The sequence below is a fragment of the Gracilinanus agilis genome, chromosome 2 (assembly GCF_016433145.1).
Source record: "Gracilinanus agilis isolate LMUSP501 chromosome 2, AgileGrace, whole genome shotgun sequence".
NCBI classification, from domain to species: domain Eukaryota; kingdom Metazoa; phylum Chordata; class Mammalia; order Didelphimorphia; family Didelphidae; genus Gracilinanus; species Gracilinanus agilis.
In genome coordinates, this window is record NC_058131.1 from 366514177 (window position 1) to 366530621 (window position 16445).

General features: G+C 38.5%; 1 protein-coding gene across 1 annotated transcript in view; it reads right to left on the reverse strand.

Moving 5' to 3' along the window:
* Positions 1–1222, reverse strand: part of RANBP17 (RAN binding protein 17) — a 344793-nt gene extending 343571 nt beyond the window's left edge. Inside the window, exon 1 of the mRNA XM_044664454.1 lies at positions 1205–1222. Coding sequence (XP_044520389.1) covers positions 1205–1222 — 18 coding nt within the window. The remainder of the gene's footprint in view (positions 1–1204) is intronic.
* Between the last annotated feature and the right edge of the window lie 15223 nt (positions 1223–16445).

The following is a 16445-nucleotide window of genomic DNA, read 5'->3' on the forward strand; positions in this document are numbered from 1 at the left end:
GTAGGTGTGAAGTTTAAAAGTGAGACCTGGACAGGAGATACACATTTGGGAGTTAGTCCTATACAGATTAGCATCATGGGAGCAGATGCAATTTTCAAAACCAACTTTTCCTCTTAAACCTCTTCTTCGGACTTAATACCTCTCTATGACCTAAATGGTTAGGATTTACAGAGCATTTTCCTCAAAAGAATGTTGTTGGGATTATCCATTAGGGTTCAAAATGCTTGCGCAACTATAGACTGAGAGCTGGAAGGGACGCTGGAAAGCTTGTCCAGTTCTTTCATGTTACAGATAAAGAAAATAAAACCAACTCCCTATGACTAAATCTCAGCTCCTCACTCCACGCTTGGAATCACAAATTGCATGTTAGGATGATGTTAGGAGACACCTCTAGTTCAACCCTTCCTCATTTTAAAAACAAGGAGAATGAGGCACATATGGGTTACATTACTGGTCTTGAGGTCACACACATCTACTTAAGTAGCAGAGCTTTGATTCGAATCTAAGGTCCGAGGTCAAATTTTGTGCTTTGTCCAACAAACCAAACCAAAAGGGTCTGTTTGGCCGGCTCAAACAGACCCTTCCTTCTTCACTTACTTCCCTTTTTTTCTCCCACCTTCCCTAATGGAAAAACAAGCAAAAATCCCTCTCTCTCACTCGGGAGCCTGATGGTTGTGCAAGTGGAGCCAAAAGGTCCCGCCCCCAGTACCCCTTCCTCGAAGCGCTCCTCACCCGTGTCCTAGCGCCCCCTGCTGTCCCACCCTGCCAGGCCACCTGCCCCCCTTCCCCGGATCCCATCCATCGGTCAAGGTTTCGTACCCAGCCCCGCCTCCCTGGGGGCGGGGAACTGGGCGGTGGCTGGCAAGGGGAAGGGATGGAGGAGGAGGAGGAGGAAAAGGGCTGGGGGCCGGGATGGCGGAGGGACAACGACTGCGACAGAGCCCCGGGCGGGGCTGGGAGCAGGGTTGGCCCCATCCCCGCTTTCTCTCCGAGGGCGGGCGTGGGAGGGTGGGGGTCCCGGCCCATGGAAGGGCAGGGAGGAGGAGGGGGAAGGGGAGGCTTGAAACATGGGGTGGGGGGTACACCCGGCCCCAGCCGCGGCTGCGCCCTCAGGAACTGGTTCTTGCCCGGTTCCAGCCGTTACCAGCAACCTCCCCTCCCCCGGGGGCCTGAACCCCGCGGCCGCGGCGGAGCGCGCACTGACCTGAAAGTGCAGCGCCATCTTCCCGAGAGGCGGCGCCCGCCCGGCCAGGAGAGCAGATGGAGGCGGGGCAGGGAGGGAGGGGGCGTGGCGTAGCTGGGACGGCTCGGGCCGGGTCTGGAGATCGAGAGACACTGATAGAGAGGAGGGTGGAGGCAGGGAGCGGAAAGAGGATGGGGAGGTGGCTCTGACAGGACTCCGACCTAGGAGGGGAGGAACCTAGTAGGGCGAGCGGAGGGAGCGGGACTCGGGGGTGGGGCCGCCGCTAGGGTTCTCCGCTTGGCTTGTCCCTCTCCGGCCGCAGGGCGGCGCTCGCCAGTCCGCGCGGTTCTGAGCGGGAGGTGGGGGCGGGGCGCAACTCTTCAGGCTGACTGAGACCGTCGTGTGGGGCTCCCAACCTCACCTGCTGTCCAGCTTCCTGCCACCCTTTCTGACTACCAGGGCCCAACTACGATCCCTGACTGCTACCCGCTGGTTTCCTTCAGGATCTCGGCCTCATTTGTGTCATAGACTCCTCCTCGGGCAGACTTGGGGAAGCCCTTGGACTTCCTCCCCAAACCAGGCTTTTAAATGCAAAAAATAAAACCCAGAACAGGAAACCCACTTGAGCGAGTTCAATTAGCAAAATTAAAAAAAAAAAATGAATAAATCCCAGAACCACCCTCCTTTAAGACCTTCTTGTTTTCTGTCCTACTTCTGCTTGGACTCCCACAATGGCAGATTTAGACTTGGCCAAGAAAAATTACCCAACGATTTAAAATGTTTCGTTTTTCAGGAGTGAAATGAGCTTCAATGGGAAGTAGTGAGCTCCCCCCACTGGAGGTCTGTCTTTGTGCCTAGTTTGGATGGCCACCTGTCATTACTTTGGAACAAGGAGGTATTTATTCATGTAAAGGTTGGACTATATGCCTTTGAGGTTCCTTCCAACTGTGGAGTGGTGAAATTTCAACCATGATTTCAAAACTAACCGAATGTCCTTTCCAGAAACCGTTCCTCTCTTTCCTGTGCACTCCTCACCAAGATCACTCAGCCTTAACTGCCCAGAAGGAAAGGCATGACCTGGGAATCTGTCCAGATCTTTCCTGTCCTAAATGAAGTACTCTGGTGAAGCCAGAGTCAACTTGACCTTGAGATGTACCATTGGGCTTTCCTGGGAACTCAGAAGAGAATTAATTTATTTATTTTTGTTTGTTTTCTTCCTTTAAAAAAGTTGAGTACCTTCTTTAGGTTTCAATGTTGAATAGGATTTATTCACTAGAATTCAGTTTCCCTTTTGACCTATAAAAAGTGAAAATGATTCAAAATCTTTTTAATCAATTAATAGTATTTCAGATGGAATTATGTCACTACAGCAATAGAAATTAATACAAAGATTAGAAAAGATGCTTCAGGACTTTGAATAATTCATTCTTGTTATAAAACTCAATTAAAGGTTGAACTTCCTGAGCCCTTAGCAATGTCAAAATGATTTTAATTCCTTGCAGCCATCCACTAAAAAAAGGCATATGGTTCATTAGGCTCAGAAATCTTGTTGGGGGGCAAGGGAATTTGGAGGTTTGGATTTGTTCATTTGAGTTTTGTGTAACCTTAATCAAGTCTCCTAGCTTTTCTGGCTATTTGTAAGATTGGGGAGAGAGGATGATCTGTTAACTAAATCATTTCTAAAAAATTGCAAAAAATAATATAAAATGGGTACAAATTGTTTTCCTACCATATGTCATGTGTTAAATACTATTTCAAAATTAATGGAATGACAATTTTAATCATGCAAATCCTCAGTAATTCAAGGTTTCATCCAATTCATGGATTTATCTCTTAACTAGACTTTTCTCATTCCTGTATCTTCTCTAGCTTTTAAGAATTTTAGAACTGCTAATAGACTTGTTTCATGGACTCTGAAATCCAAAAGCCTCTATCCTGAGCAATATAAAGCAAAATACTCATTTCCACTAGTATCTGATATGTATATATGATGTAGAAAATCCTATATTAGCATATTTGACAGTTTCAGAAAATATTAATATGAAATCTTGAATTCATATATAATATATATATACATATATATTGTAATTGTAACAAGACTATAATACTATATTCAGTTTAAAGAATCCAGCAGAGGGCAGGCAGGGTAGAGCAATGTGTGGAGCTCATGCAACTTCAGTAATGTATCTATAATTGAACTTATTCTTATCTTAATATGATTTGAAATATGGAAGGTACATGGATGGATGTTACTAATGCCTACACTTGAACATGATAAAATTAAATTATTTTGTTTACTTAGTTAAATGACATATTATTTACATATGACCTTCAAATCTTAATGAAGTTATTGATTATATAAGGAAAAGTAGTAATTCTATGGTATAAAGTCATGAATGATTAAAACTGCAGTCTTAGGACAGTTACACACTATAATGCTCACTGCAAAAAAAAAAAAAAAAAAAAGTCAGTAGGATCTAACAGACTAGAAAGCCTGTAAATGTGGAATCCTGGTTTACTTATATATTTTCAGAGTTTGGTCATAAGTTTGACCATAAGGCAATGAACTTTTTCAACCACTATAAATACTCATGAAGATTATTAAGGCACAAAGGGCTTGCAATCTCGAGATGAGGGTATATAACCATCTATATTCACGTTAATTATGCATATACGTATGCATTGATGTATACCTGAGAAATGGAATCTAGTTGGAAAAAACAAACTGAAATTGGCAAAGTGACCTGAAATAAAGATGAAAGCATTAATATATGCAAGGGACAGAGTATCAAGCTAAAGAAAAAGAATAAGACAGCCATATTTTATGTTTATGATTGCTTCTCAGTAATAGGTCATATCTAAATATCAACTATTTTCTTCTAAATGATTTCCATAACAGATACTTGGGATTTGAAAGAGGGAGCAGTCATATTTAGTTATTTTTTTTATTAAAATTAATTTAGATGAAAATTTAAAGGAAGTCACTTGTATAATATTGCTTTTAACAGTAAAAATCCTCCGATTTTTTTTTTTCATCCTTGCCTTACTGTTTGGTCTCATACCTCTGAATTTTCTTCTTTGGGGAGGAAAAAAATGCTTGAAGTATAGTATAAAGGTGCTAAGTTAACCAGGCAATCCTTTAATAAATGTTTCAAGGACTGAATAACCAGCCAAAAATTCAACTTTATTTTCTCTTTTTTTCTAGGTTGAGAGTTGTGACACTGGTGCTGATGATAGGAAAGACTTAAATATCAATGTCTATGTTCAATTTCTATTGAAAAAATATAGTTTATTTGATAGCGAAAAGTGAACTCAGCTCATTTGCAAATAGGCTACTAGTTATAAAATTTTATTTTTTTTAAGATTAGCATGTTGAACATCTGGTTATGAACTACAGAATCATAGAAAGGCCATTCTCCCACATTTTCCAGATAAGAAAAACTGAAAAATGACTTGCCAAAGATCATACAGGTACTAAGTGAGAGATGTAGGATGTGAAATTGTAGTCTTCATAAGCATAGAAATGTTGGCTTCAGTTTCTTTATTTTGCTCATAACACTTAAAAATTTGGGGCATTTGGGCAGCTGGGTAGCTCAGTGGATTGAGAGCCAGGCCTAGAGATGGGAGGTCCTAGGTTCAAATCCGGCCTCAGACACTTCCCAGCTGTGTGACCCTGGGCAAATCACTTGACCCCCATTGCCTACCCTTACCACTCTTCCACCTATGAGCCAATACACCGAAGTTAAGAGTTTAAAAAAAAATTGGGGGCATTTAATGAGGTACTTAGTAGTCATGTTCAGTCTCACTTTTCTTACCTCTAAGGTCAATTAAAGAGATGTCATCTACATTCATAGAATGCAAATATGAGAGAAAACTGACTCATGAAAGACTATAAAAATTTTAGCTGGTCTAGAAAATGATTATAGTTTATATTTTTACAGGAAATTATACTTTATTAAATGCAAAGGTAAATCTAATGCTACAGAGGAAAATATAATGACTTAAAGACAGGAGATTTGAATTCTAGTCCCAAGTCTTCCATGAAAAATCAGTGTGACCTTGAGCAAAATCCTTCCCCTTCTCTCTCTTACCTTCTATTGTAGAATCAATACTGTGTATTGGTTCCAAGGCAGAAGAGTATAAGAGGTAGGCAATGGGAGTCAAGTGACTTATCCAGGGTCACACAAAGAGGATGAGTCTGAGGTCAAATTTGAACCCAGGACTTCCTGTATCTGGGCCTGGCTCTCCAGAGCCACCTAGCTGCCCTCTATCTTCATTTTTAAAATGAAAAGATTGTGCTCAGTGGCTAAAGTACCATCCCCTAATCTCCAAAGTCTCTTTCATATCTACCATTCTTCTGTTTATAATTGAGATTAGTAATGCAATCTCTATTTTCAGATCAATTTATTTCCTTCTTCAAAGTCTCCAGATTCATATTCTTCCTCTTCTCCAGAATCATAGTAGTTTCCAGGATTTGTGTTGAGATTTCTAATTCTGTTCCTTGTAGTGACTTGATGTCTAGATGGTGAACCTACAGATTAGAATCTTTGTAAGTGAAATAATAAAATTGGTAACAAAAAATATTTGAAATCACCCTCCTGGTGAATAGAACTCTGAATGACATTATAAAGCTTAATTTCCCCCCTTTCATACAATAAATAGAAGTGGTCTATAGACACTTAAAATTCAGATTTATATTTTTGAACAATGATCACCTATCCCAAATAAGTTTCAGTAGTCAAATAACAAATATAATCCGCAGATATGTGCTAAAGATCTCTTTACAGACTAAGGGTATAAATAACATAATAATGGGGTTGGTATTATTATTAGAAATAGTAGAGTCTGCACAGTCCAAACAACTTCCATTCTAAAATTAATTTATTTCCATTTAAGATATAAGAAATAAAGACCTAGTGTAAGAATGTTTATACTCTTGACTGTCAAATTAATGTTACCCATATTCTGTTTTAGAATCCCTTGAAAAATTGCAAATGATTCTCTAATTTTACCTAGTAATTAACAGGCAATATTGTGCCCATTTGACCAGAAAAATCTAAGAATCAAAACAACAGATATTTATTGGGCACCTACTCTTATTCAAGACAAAGTGTTTTGAAGGATATGTGTGTGTGCCAAGTTCCTTCCTATCAAGTTTATCATCTAGTTAAGTTCATTATTCAGTCATTATTCATATTCTGTATAATATGAACCTTTCACAAGGAAGTCTGTAATTAATTACTAAATAAAGGTTAGAGACAGTAACTGTCATATGAGTTCATAGGTAAAGAGATCATTTTGGACGTGAGTTGTTTGGGAAGATTTTGTGGAAGAGGAAGAAACTGAGTTGAGCCTTACATTTGCAGGTTTGAATAAGCTGTCAAGTGAGTAGGAGAGAGAGATTTTAATCTGGGGGAATGTTATAAATGAAAGAGTAGAAATAGCAAAGTATAAGTTTTAGGGGGCAGTGAAAAAATTAGTTTAGCCAGAAAAAGGAGTATAAGATGTAAGATATGGTTAGAAAGGTAATTTAGGTCTAGATTGTAGAGGACATAGAATATAATTTAAAGACACATCATTGAAGTTCATCAATTCTGTTAGTGATAGGGAGCTAAAGATAGTTTTTGAGTACTAAAGTGATACAATAAATGTTTAAGAAAGATTAATCTGGCAGTGGTGTATGGCATAGATAGAGGCACTTTTCTGGGTATGGAGATCAGTTAGAATACTTCTACAGTAATCCAGGTACGAAGTGATAAAAGAGTCTAAAATACAGGAATCAATGGTGAGAGAAATAAAGGTACAAGATACATTTCAAATCCAGGTTGGATTCTGTCAGTGTAAAATGGGATATACTTTTGAAAAATCATGGAGTCCAAATATCATAAGATTTCTTTTAAAAGTTTATCTCTTTTAAAAAGATTATTTACCAGGATTGATCACTTTTAGGCTGGCAGATGCATAAGTTGTGCCATATTTGTTTCTGGTATGGCAAATATAAACACCTTCATCTGATTTCCTGATCCCTTGAATTTGTAGCCAAGCTGTCACGCCATGTTTCTGAGGTCCACCTCTTATCTGTTAGGAGATATTTTTTAACAGTTCAATGAATAGATAGCTGCATAAATGTATCCACAAAATAGTCAATAATGTTAGAAGACATATACAATAGCTACAATGTGTAAGTCACTATTCCAAATAATAAAATCATTTGTAGCTTCAAAAAATTTCTATTTTATTGGGAGGATATAACATGTAGGTAGATGTAGGCATTTGATATAAGGTAATGGGGAGAAGGGAACAACAAAGAGATTCAAAATGGTCTAGGAATATTTGAAGGGGAGAATTAGAATAGGTAAATGAATCAGAGAAGTTTCCATTAAGCAGGTGGCACCTACCTTTGAAAGAAGATAGAAAATCTGAAATGTAGAAATGAGGAAGTGCATTCTAAGAAGATCTATGCATGCATAAAGGTGGGAGTGGCATGTCGAATTCAGGGACCCAGTAGTGGTCCCCTTCTAGCTGGAATATAGAGATGTTAGAAGGAAAACATAATAAAGACATATAGATTGAAGACAGATTATATGGGGCTTTAAAAGCCATGCTTAGTAGTTTGTATTTTATTCTACAGGCAATAGAGAGTGTTATATGAGGATTAAGCTAGTAAGGTAATATGCTGGTTGTAATAAGGGAGTAGGCTAGAGGTAATAGGGAAATTAAGGCAGAGGTAAGCTTGTAATAGGGATAAGGCAGGTAAGGGACTAAAGGTAGTGTGAATAGGGGGTGAGGCACTGTGGATAGGGTTTGTAGATCCCTAAGGCAGTAAAGTGGATAACGAAGGTACAATGGTGAAGGTGGTAGATTGAGGTGGTAGGAGAAGTAAGGGAATGACTGAGTTTAGGGAATATAAACACGGAGGTATAAAGAGTTGCAAGGGAGAGGATGAGATATTTTGACCAGACAGCTACAGCCTGAGAGACATGGACTAGGACACAGGTTTGAGACAGAGACACTAAAGGGAAACAAACTGAGCCCTTTAGGTAGGAAGGGCACTTCTACAGACAAAGGTTAGGGCCAGGCAAGAAAGGCTTGAAACTGACTAGAGGGCTTTCTAGTCAGTTTCTCAGGTTCACAAAGGAAGAGTTCAGAGGAAGTATTGAGATTCCACTTTCTCCAAAATGGACACCTCCAATTCCCTTCTCCCTCTCTTATCAATCAACTAATGAAGTACCCAAAGGTTTGATTAAGTGACAAACAGGGTTTTATTGAGTTTTAGGGTTGATTGGAAGGGATGGAGGGATATAAGGTAACTCTAACAGCCACCTAGAGAAAGCCTCAGGTGGGGGAGGGAGACAGGAATGTGAGACTGAGAAAGGACCTGCCTAATTCACCCCCAAAGGGTTTTGTAGCCTATAGGGTTAGGAAAGTTGGATACAATGATTTAAAAGATAATTTGTAACAAGGGTAAGCTCTATTTGACTAAGGGAAACTAAATCTACCAAGTTTGAAAGCTAACACTCAGATCCATCCTGCTTTCAAAACCCCAAGAAATTTAGGAAGGGAAAATGATGATTGGGAATAAGGGAGGTTAGGGAGATCCAAAGGAAATAGTTAAGCTAACAAAATTTAAGAGAAAAACTGCAGAATATAGGCCAGGTTTTCAGTCCAAAGAATAGAGCCCAGTTGACCCTCCCTCTCTCATCAAGTCCCAGGGTCAACAGACTAACCTCAGGATTCTAAACCCTTTTCAATTGTCAGAAACTCTGCAGTAAGGCTTTGCAGGGCTAATATGCACCCTTTTTCACTACAAGAGCCACTGGATTCATGTTTTGATTGTTTTTGTCTTTAATCAGGGCATAAAGGGGTAAAAACTGTGTCTTAAGAAGACTGTGTTGGCAGTTGTATTCAGGAAGGCCAGATTGTAGTCTTCTAGGAGAGAGTGGTAGCAGTAATGAATGAAGAGGAGATCTCTCGACTCAGCTTTTTTGATAAAAGACTTAGAATGTGATGACATCCAATGAAATGCCTAAAAAGTATATTAAGGCTTGGGTTTTTAAAATTTTTTTAATGTAAGGATTACTTATCACATTTCATGTTTTTATTCCATAACTGTTCGAACAGGCTTCTAATGAAAAAAATTTGTTGGGCAGTGGTTGATTTTGGAAAGTTGTTACACGTTTTGCTTTGAGGATCTTGTTCTTGGGTTCAGTTAGGCAAGATTTAGAGTTTATGACTTCCAGGTGACTCTACTGTTAAAGGAGCAATCATGTTTATTTAATTCCCTTTACCATTCTAGAGGTCAAGAAACCATGTTTAATATGATATGACATGACACCGTGGTAGCTTCAGAGATTTCTATATGAAGCTTAGGGAAGTACAGGTTGTGGGACTGACTTTAAATCCAGTGTGAGAATAGGTTTTTATATAGTATCATCATTGTCCTACAGTTTCTTTCAAAAGTCTACTCTTTCAAATCAAGTTCGATGAGGCAGTGGATTTCAAGTCAGAGGTTCAAATCCTAGCTCTTTCCACTTAGCACCTATGGGACCTTGGACAAAACACTGAAGCTCGTGAGGACCTTAGTTTCCTGATTTGTGAATGAGATTAGACTAAGTTTCCTTCCAACTCTAAACTTCTCATCCTATGATTATATTACCCAAGTTTTTCCTTGTCGTTAGGAAACTTCTATAATGATAATGACTTAGAGGTACAGTGGCAATGTTTAAAATAGCTTGTAAAGTACATCTTTTTTTTATCCTATGGCCAATCTCCTGGGCAATGATTGTCTTCTGGATTGGTCTGTGTTATATATATAATATTTTTAAAAAATCAGTGTTGTATTGTGAAAATAATGTAAATTTTAGAGCTGGAAAAACCACACTCTATTCCAGGACCTAACAACATTTATTAGCTGTGTGATAGTGGCCTTTAACTTCTGAGCCTGAATTTCCTTATCTGTAAAATAGAGATAATACTTCTATTACTTCACAAGGTTGCTGTGAGGAAATTACTTTGTAAATTTTTAAAGTACTAATTAATAGAAATGTGAGTTACTCAATGCAACAAACAACTTTTGTCATAATGTGATTAATGTAATTTTAATATATGTTAAGTAGCTACAGTGTATATGCTACTGTGCTGAGATCTACCTTGTACCTGGATTGAAATATGTGCATCATCACCAGGAAGAAAAAATGTATTCCCTTTTTTCTTCCATTCCAGGTGTGGTATTGGATAGGCTGAAACTTCACATCTAAAAATGATGTCATTTCCCATAAAGTTCTCAGTATTCTCAGGTGCCAAAGAAATAAAAGGAGCTAAGGGGGGAAAAAACATTTTAAAAAGTTAGAAACTTGCCAAAAATGTCACTGGCATATAAAAATCATTTTAAAAGTTGTTTTCCATGTAAGAATACATTGAAAAAGTTTATAATTTATGCTAAATTGTAATAACTTAAAATTATAAATACTGAAACTTTTTTAGGATACATAAGTCTTTAGCTATATGCTTTACAAAAATGCAAGTGTGGAATTTAAGCTATGTAAAGATTTATTCATAAAATGGAAGGAAACTTCAGTGTCAATACCTATTCAAAGGGAAATAACATTTGTTTCTTTATGCCTTATTTACAATTGTAAAGGACTTCATAAACTATTCCAAAAACTTTGGTGAAAACAAGAGTTATAAATTATTATGTAATAATAATAATACTTTACATTTGCATATCACTTTAAGAAAAAAAAAAGAAAGGTTTTCCACTTGCATTATCTTTTTGATCCTCACAAGTTTGTTGTGGGGAGTAGGTAGAGCAAATGTTATTGCCCATTTCTCAGATAAGGAAACTGAAGTTAAGTGACTTGACAAAGGTCATAAGTTATAGGATTTAAACCTAGGCTATATCGCAGGACAAAGAAGAGGGAAATGAAAAAAAGACAATGATTCTAAGTCTATATAAGGGTGAAGTTATTAAGTTTACTCAATTCTCTTCCACTTAAGTTCAGTTGATCAATCCAATAGGCCTTAGATTAAGTGTAGAAAAGTCCTTTGAACTGTAATGATGATGTGCAAGAACTGGTAGTTGAGGAAACTACCACCCAGAATTCTTCTACAAAGTATTACAAATTAGTTAGAACCAGTTTAAAGTGAATGTGGTATTCTAGAGACTGAACCTTTTAATAGAGAAAGAGAGGTTTCAGCTTAGGCCTTTGTTAGATCCCTTTCCTTCCCCGCCTGCTTTGGACCAGAGGAGCACCATGCCAACTTCTAATGATATGGAAGATTTTGGACTTTCTACTTTCCCATCAATATCTTCCAAATATCCCCAAATCAATGGACAGCACTATCTATGAGAACCAATGACCAAGATTCACCATACTTAATGTTAACTTCTTGAATACCCTACAAGGGGAAGATAATTCATTCCAGGCCTCAGATGCTATGAGTTACCCCTTTGCCACAAGTATTTAAGTATTTGCTGCAAGAATACCTAACCTCTCCTGGATTCTCTATGTACTTATGAGAGAATGTCACAGACTTGGAGCAGTGATGGCAAACCTATGGCATGGGTACCAAAGATAGCACTCAGAGTGCTCTCTGTGGGCACTTGGCCACCCTGTCCCCTACCCCCAGAGTTCATTACTAGAAAGGCAGAGGGATTCCCCTCTGCTCCCCTCCCCCTCTCTACCATATCTGATGACATTTTTTTCACATCCCCCACCCCTCTGCCCACCAGCCAGTGGGAGCACACAGCGGGTAAGGTGGGTGGCTCACAGGCAGCAGAGCTAGAGGGGAGTGGGGCACTCAGGGCACTTCCCTCCCCCTCTCTACACTCCCTGAGGACATTCCTCACTTTACCCAACCCTCTGCCCAGCAGCCCAATGGGAATGCTTTTTCCCTCCCCTGTGTGAGGTAAAGAGGGGTGGGGAGTACCCAGCATGTGTGTAAGGGACACAGCACATGGTCTCTGGGTGGAGTGGGTACAGTGTTTGGTCTGGGGGCGGGGGGAGAGACCTGGCACTCCATCTCTAAAAGGTTTGCCATTACTGACTTAGGAGGATGTTTGTTACAATACCACCTTAATAAATGTACTCTTCTAAAAGCAATTTGAAACTGGTTCATGAAATTGATTCTCTATCTTGGGGGGGGAAGCACACTAGTGGAACTAAAGCTCATGCCATTAAAGGAATGACTTCTCAAGTGTACTCATAGATCCCTGAAGGGAGGATGTAGCCAAACTCTAAGAAATTGTCAATGGGGATGGGGTCAGATATGGATTCCTGAGAGCATACTTATCTATAGTGATGATAAAGGCCTTTTATGTCTAGACTATGATAAAAAGAAAAAGCTAGTCTTCTAGGCCAGTGGTTTCAAAATTTCTTTGATCATATACCACTTAAGTAAAAAACTTCTGATGCACTCCTAATATAGAATTTTACTTATGGATAAAGAGCATAATATCATATTTGGTACCAGTAATATATAGGTATATATAACACTCATAAAAGGAAAGTTTAAAAGAATTAAATGGAGAAATGTTTTAAAAAGAACATTTTGCTTAATGATACAAAAACTCATTTGCTCTCATTAAAATATTAAATGAGAACAATATGATTGTTTCATTTTTAATATCTTGATTTAACACTTCCATATTCCATTTGATTACATAGCTCCAACTTTAGAAACCACTATTTTAGGAAATTCTATCACCTCCATGTTAGAACTAGCTTTGTAATTTTGTATTCTCATAATAGGGCCAAATCTGAAACAGAGTTCTGAAGTATTATTAGAGAACAATGAGGCAAGATGGTGTCAATTACTTTTCCCAGACGTTTAAGTGAGATATAAGATGAAAGTTTGAGAAGATAACAAAGTCAAGAGGTATTTTTTAGAGTATGGTTTCTAGACAAAAGGGAAAGTGGGGGGAGAGAGTGGAGTAGGAGGAGAGAAAGAGAGAGAGAGAAAGAGAGAGAGAGAGAGAGTACAAAACAAGGTCCTAGAGGAGGCAGGAAGTGATGGAATAAAAAAAGTAGAAATGTTAGCTATGCTAAAAAAAAAATTTACTTAATGCTCTATTAGAGAAAAGAATACAGGATAGGTTAACAAATTTGGAGGAGGGGAGATGAGTGAGATGATAGATGGTTTCAGAATTTTCACTGAAGTAGGAACCAAGGTTATCTGCAAAAAAAGAATGAGGTAAGAAAGTTGAGACAGTTTGGAATGGCAGCTGTGGAGACTATACTAAGGAGCTAATCAGCAATGAATTAAAATGTATTGGTGATGATCTGTTTGAAATGAGATAGCATGAATTTATAGTGGACCTGATGGGCATGTTTTTGCGATTTCCTCAGACAGGGATTAGTACTTGAGAGAAGAAGTAGAGGAAGTAGATGGTAGAGGCAGGATAGGATTGAGGATTATTACCAGACAGAACAAAGTGAAGTAGATTTAATTGTTTCTTGAAATGGCTCATTTTGGCGCCAGGATCTTGAAAGGAGAAGATGAAATCAGGACAAGAGTAATGGATTGGCAAAATAGGAAAGGTTCAAGAAATCAGTGGTGCCCCAATCCTGGAACTTCTACCTTTTCATATCTTCTGAAACTTTTCTCTTCTGTCAAGGACCAGCCCAGATTATCTTCTTGAACCCTTCCCTAATTCTGCCCAGCTGAAAGTGATCCCTGATTTCTTGAATCTTATGGTATCTAGACCTATCCTTTACCCATATCACATTCTAATTTGTATTATTTTTATTTGTGAATAGATTGGGTTCTCTCCTCCCACCCACACACCTGTTTTCCTCCTTTACCTAAGTTGTAAACTCCTTAAAAACAGAGGCCTATAGAAATTTTCATCTTTATAGTTCTACTAGCTTACACAACATCTTGCACATGGTAGAGATTTGATAAATATTTGTTGAGTTACTAGAATGAATGAGGAAAAAAATATAGGTAAATTAAAGTGATATAAGAATAGAAGAGCTAGAGATTATGCTTCAAGAAGGGAATTTCAAAATTCAGGCCAGGAAATTGAAGAGTGTCAAATTCAAGGTAAGACCACCACTTATAAGTGGCTGAGGTAGAATGGAGATGGAGGTCTGGGAGCTGATCAGAGGAATAAATTTAAAAAATATTGATGATAGGATGGTTATCAACATGAATATTAAAATTATGACTGATGGTTGGGTGAGAAGGAAGGACTGCAAGCCAGATATTGATAGTGTTGCACATAGTAGATCTTTAATAAGTTCCTATTGTATAACTGAATAATTGTAATTATTTAAAGGCTGTTAAGTACTAACACTGCTCTGCTCTTGATAAGATTTTATATTCTGAAGCTGCAGTTTTCCAAAGCTAAGTGTTTTTCATTAGTGCTTATCTCAGGAAATCTTAACTGCCCATCAGTTTAGCAATAAAATATTTTTTCTTTTATCCATAGGAAGACAGAAATGCCAATGCCAAGGAATACCAAATAAAAACTCAGATATCACATAAATTCCCTTTTCAAGATAAAAAAAATGAAGTACTCTATATTGTCCTTGAAAGTACCAAGTTTTTCACATCTAATCAAAAATAAATGAGATAAGAAATAAAGCAACAGAATGGACTGTTGTTAAATGTATTTTTTTCACATTAGGGAGCCCATTTTATACCAGGAAACTCATAAAGAGCAGATGATTTGGCTTGTCTCAGGGATTGCCAAGGAACATCGTACAACCAGTGTTCTTATTTTCCCACTGGCATTATGACTGTGAAGTAGAGTAAAACGAAGTCCCTGATCCACTGGTAAAGGTAGTAATCAATAAAGCCTATTCTTCCTTATAGAAAGCAGGTAATAGGAATGTGCTTTCTCAGTTAGTAGCAACAGATGGTCAGTGCAACCAAAGGATGGTCCCCTCAAGGAAGGGATAAATCGGGTATAGGATAAGATATACAAAGGAATGTCCTTTCCTCCCCAGCTAATGGCACATCTGGCTTCTGTATGATAAGGCTTGCTTGCCCTGGTCATTCTGCCTCAGTCATTAAGGCTACATTTCACCCACTATAAACTTTAAAGCCATATATCCTTCTCAACATTGTATGAGCTCATTTTACCTTTTTACCTCTTGCTCCTATGTAACCCTATAAAAACTGCCTATAACTTCAGTTCGGTGCAGCGTTCACTAGGAAGGTTGCCCTGGCCAGCTACGTATGTTTATTAATTGGTAAATTAATAAATAAATATTGGTTCCACTAATTTGAACTTCTGGGTGTCCGGACTTACTTTTTTTTTTTTTTATATTTTTTTAACATTTATTAATATTCATTTTTAACATGGTTACATGATTCATGCTCCACCTTTCCCCTTCAACCCCCCCCCCGCACCCCCCCACCCTTGGCCGATGCGCGTTTCCACTAGTTTTGTCATGTGTCCTTGAACATGACCAATTTCCAAATTGTTGGTAGTTGCATTGGTGTGGTAGTTTCGAGTCTACACCCTCAGTCATGTCCACCCCTACCCATGAATTCAAGCAGTTGTTTTTCTTATATGTTTCCTCTCCTGCAGACCTTCCTCTGAATGTGGGTGGCGTCTTTACCATAAATCCCTCAGAATTGTCCTGGGTCATTGTATTGCTGCTGGTACAGAGGTCCATTACATTCAATTTTACCACAGTATATCAGTCTCTGTGTATAGAGTTCTTCTGGCTCTGCTCCTTTCGCTCTGCATCAGTTCCCGGAGGTCTCTCCAGTTCGCCTGGAACTTCTCCAGTTTATTATTCCTTTTAGCACAATAGTATTCCATCACCCGCATATACCACAGTTTGTTCAGCCATTCCCCAATTGAAGGACATTCCCTCCTTTTCCAATTTGTTGCCACCACAAAAAGCGCAGCTATGAATATTTTCGTACAAGTCTGTTTATGATCTCTTTGGGGTACAAACCCAACAATGGTATGGCTGGATCAAAGGGCAGGCATTCTTTTATAGCCCTTTGAGCATGATTCCAAATTGCCAGCCAGAATGGCTGGATCAGTTCACAACTCCACCAGCAATGCATCAATGTCCCAATTTTGCCACATCCCCTCCAACATTCATTACTCTCCCCTTCTTTCATTTTAGCCAATCTGCTAGGTGTGAGGTGATACCTCAGAGTTGTTTTGATTTGCATTTCTCTAATTATTAGAGATTTGGAACACTTTCTCATGTGCTTATTGATACTTTTGATTTCTTTACCTGAAAATTGCCTATTCATGTCTCTTGCCCATTTATCAATTGGGGAATGGCTTGAT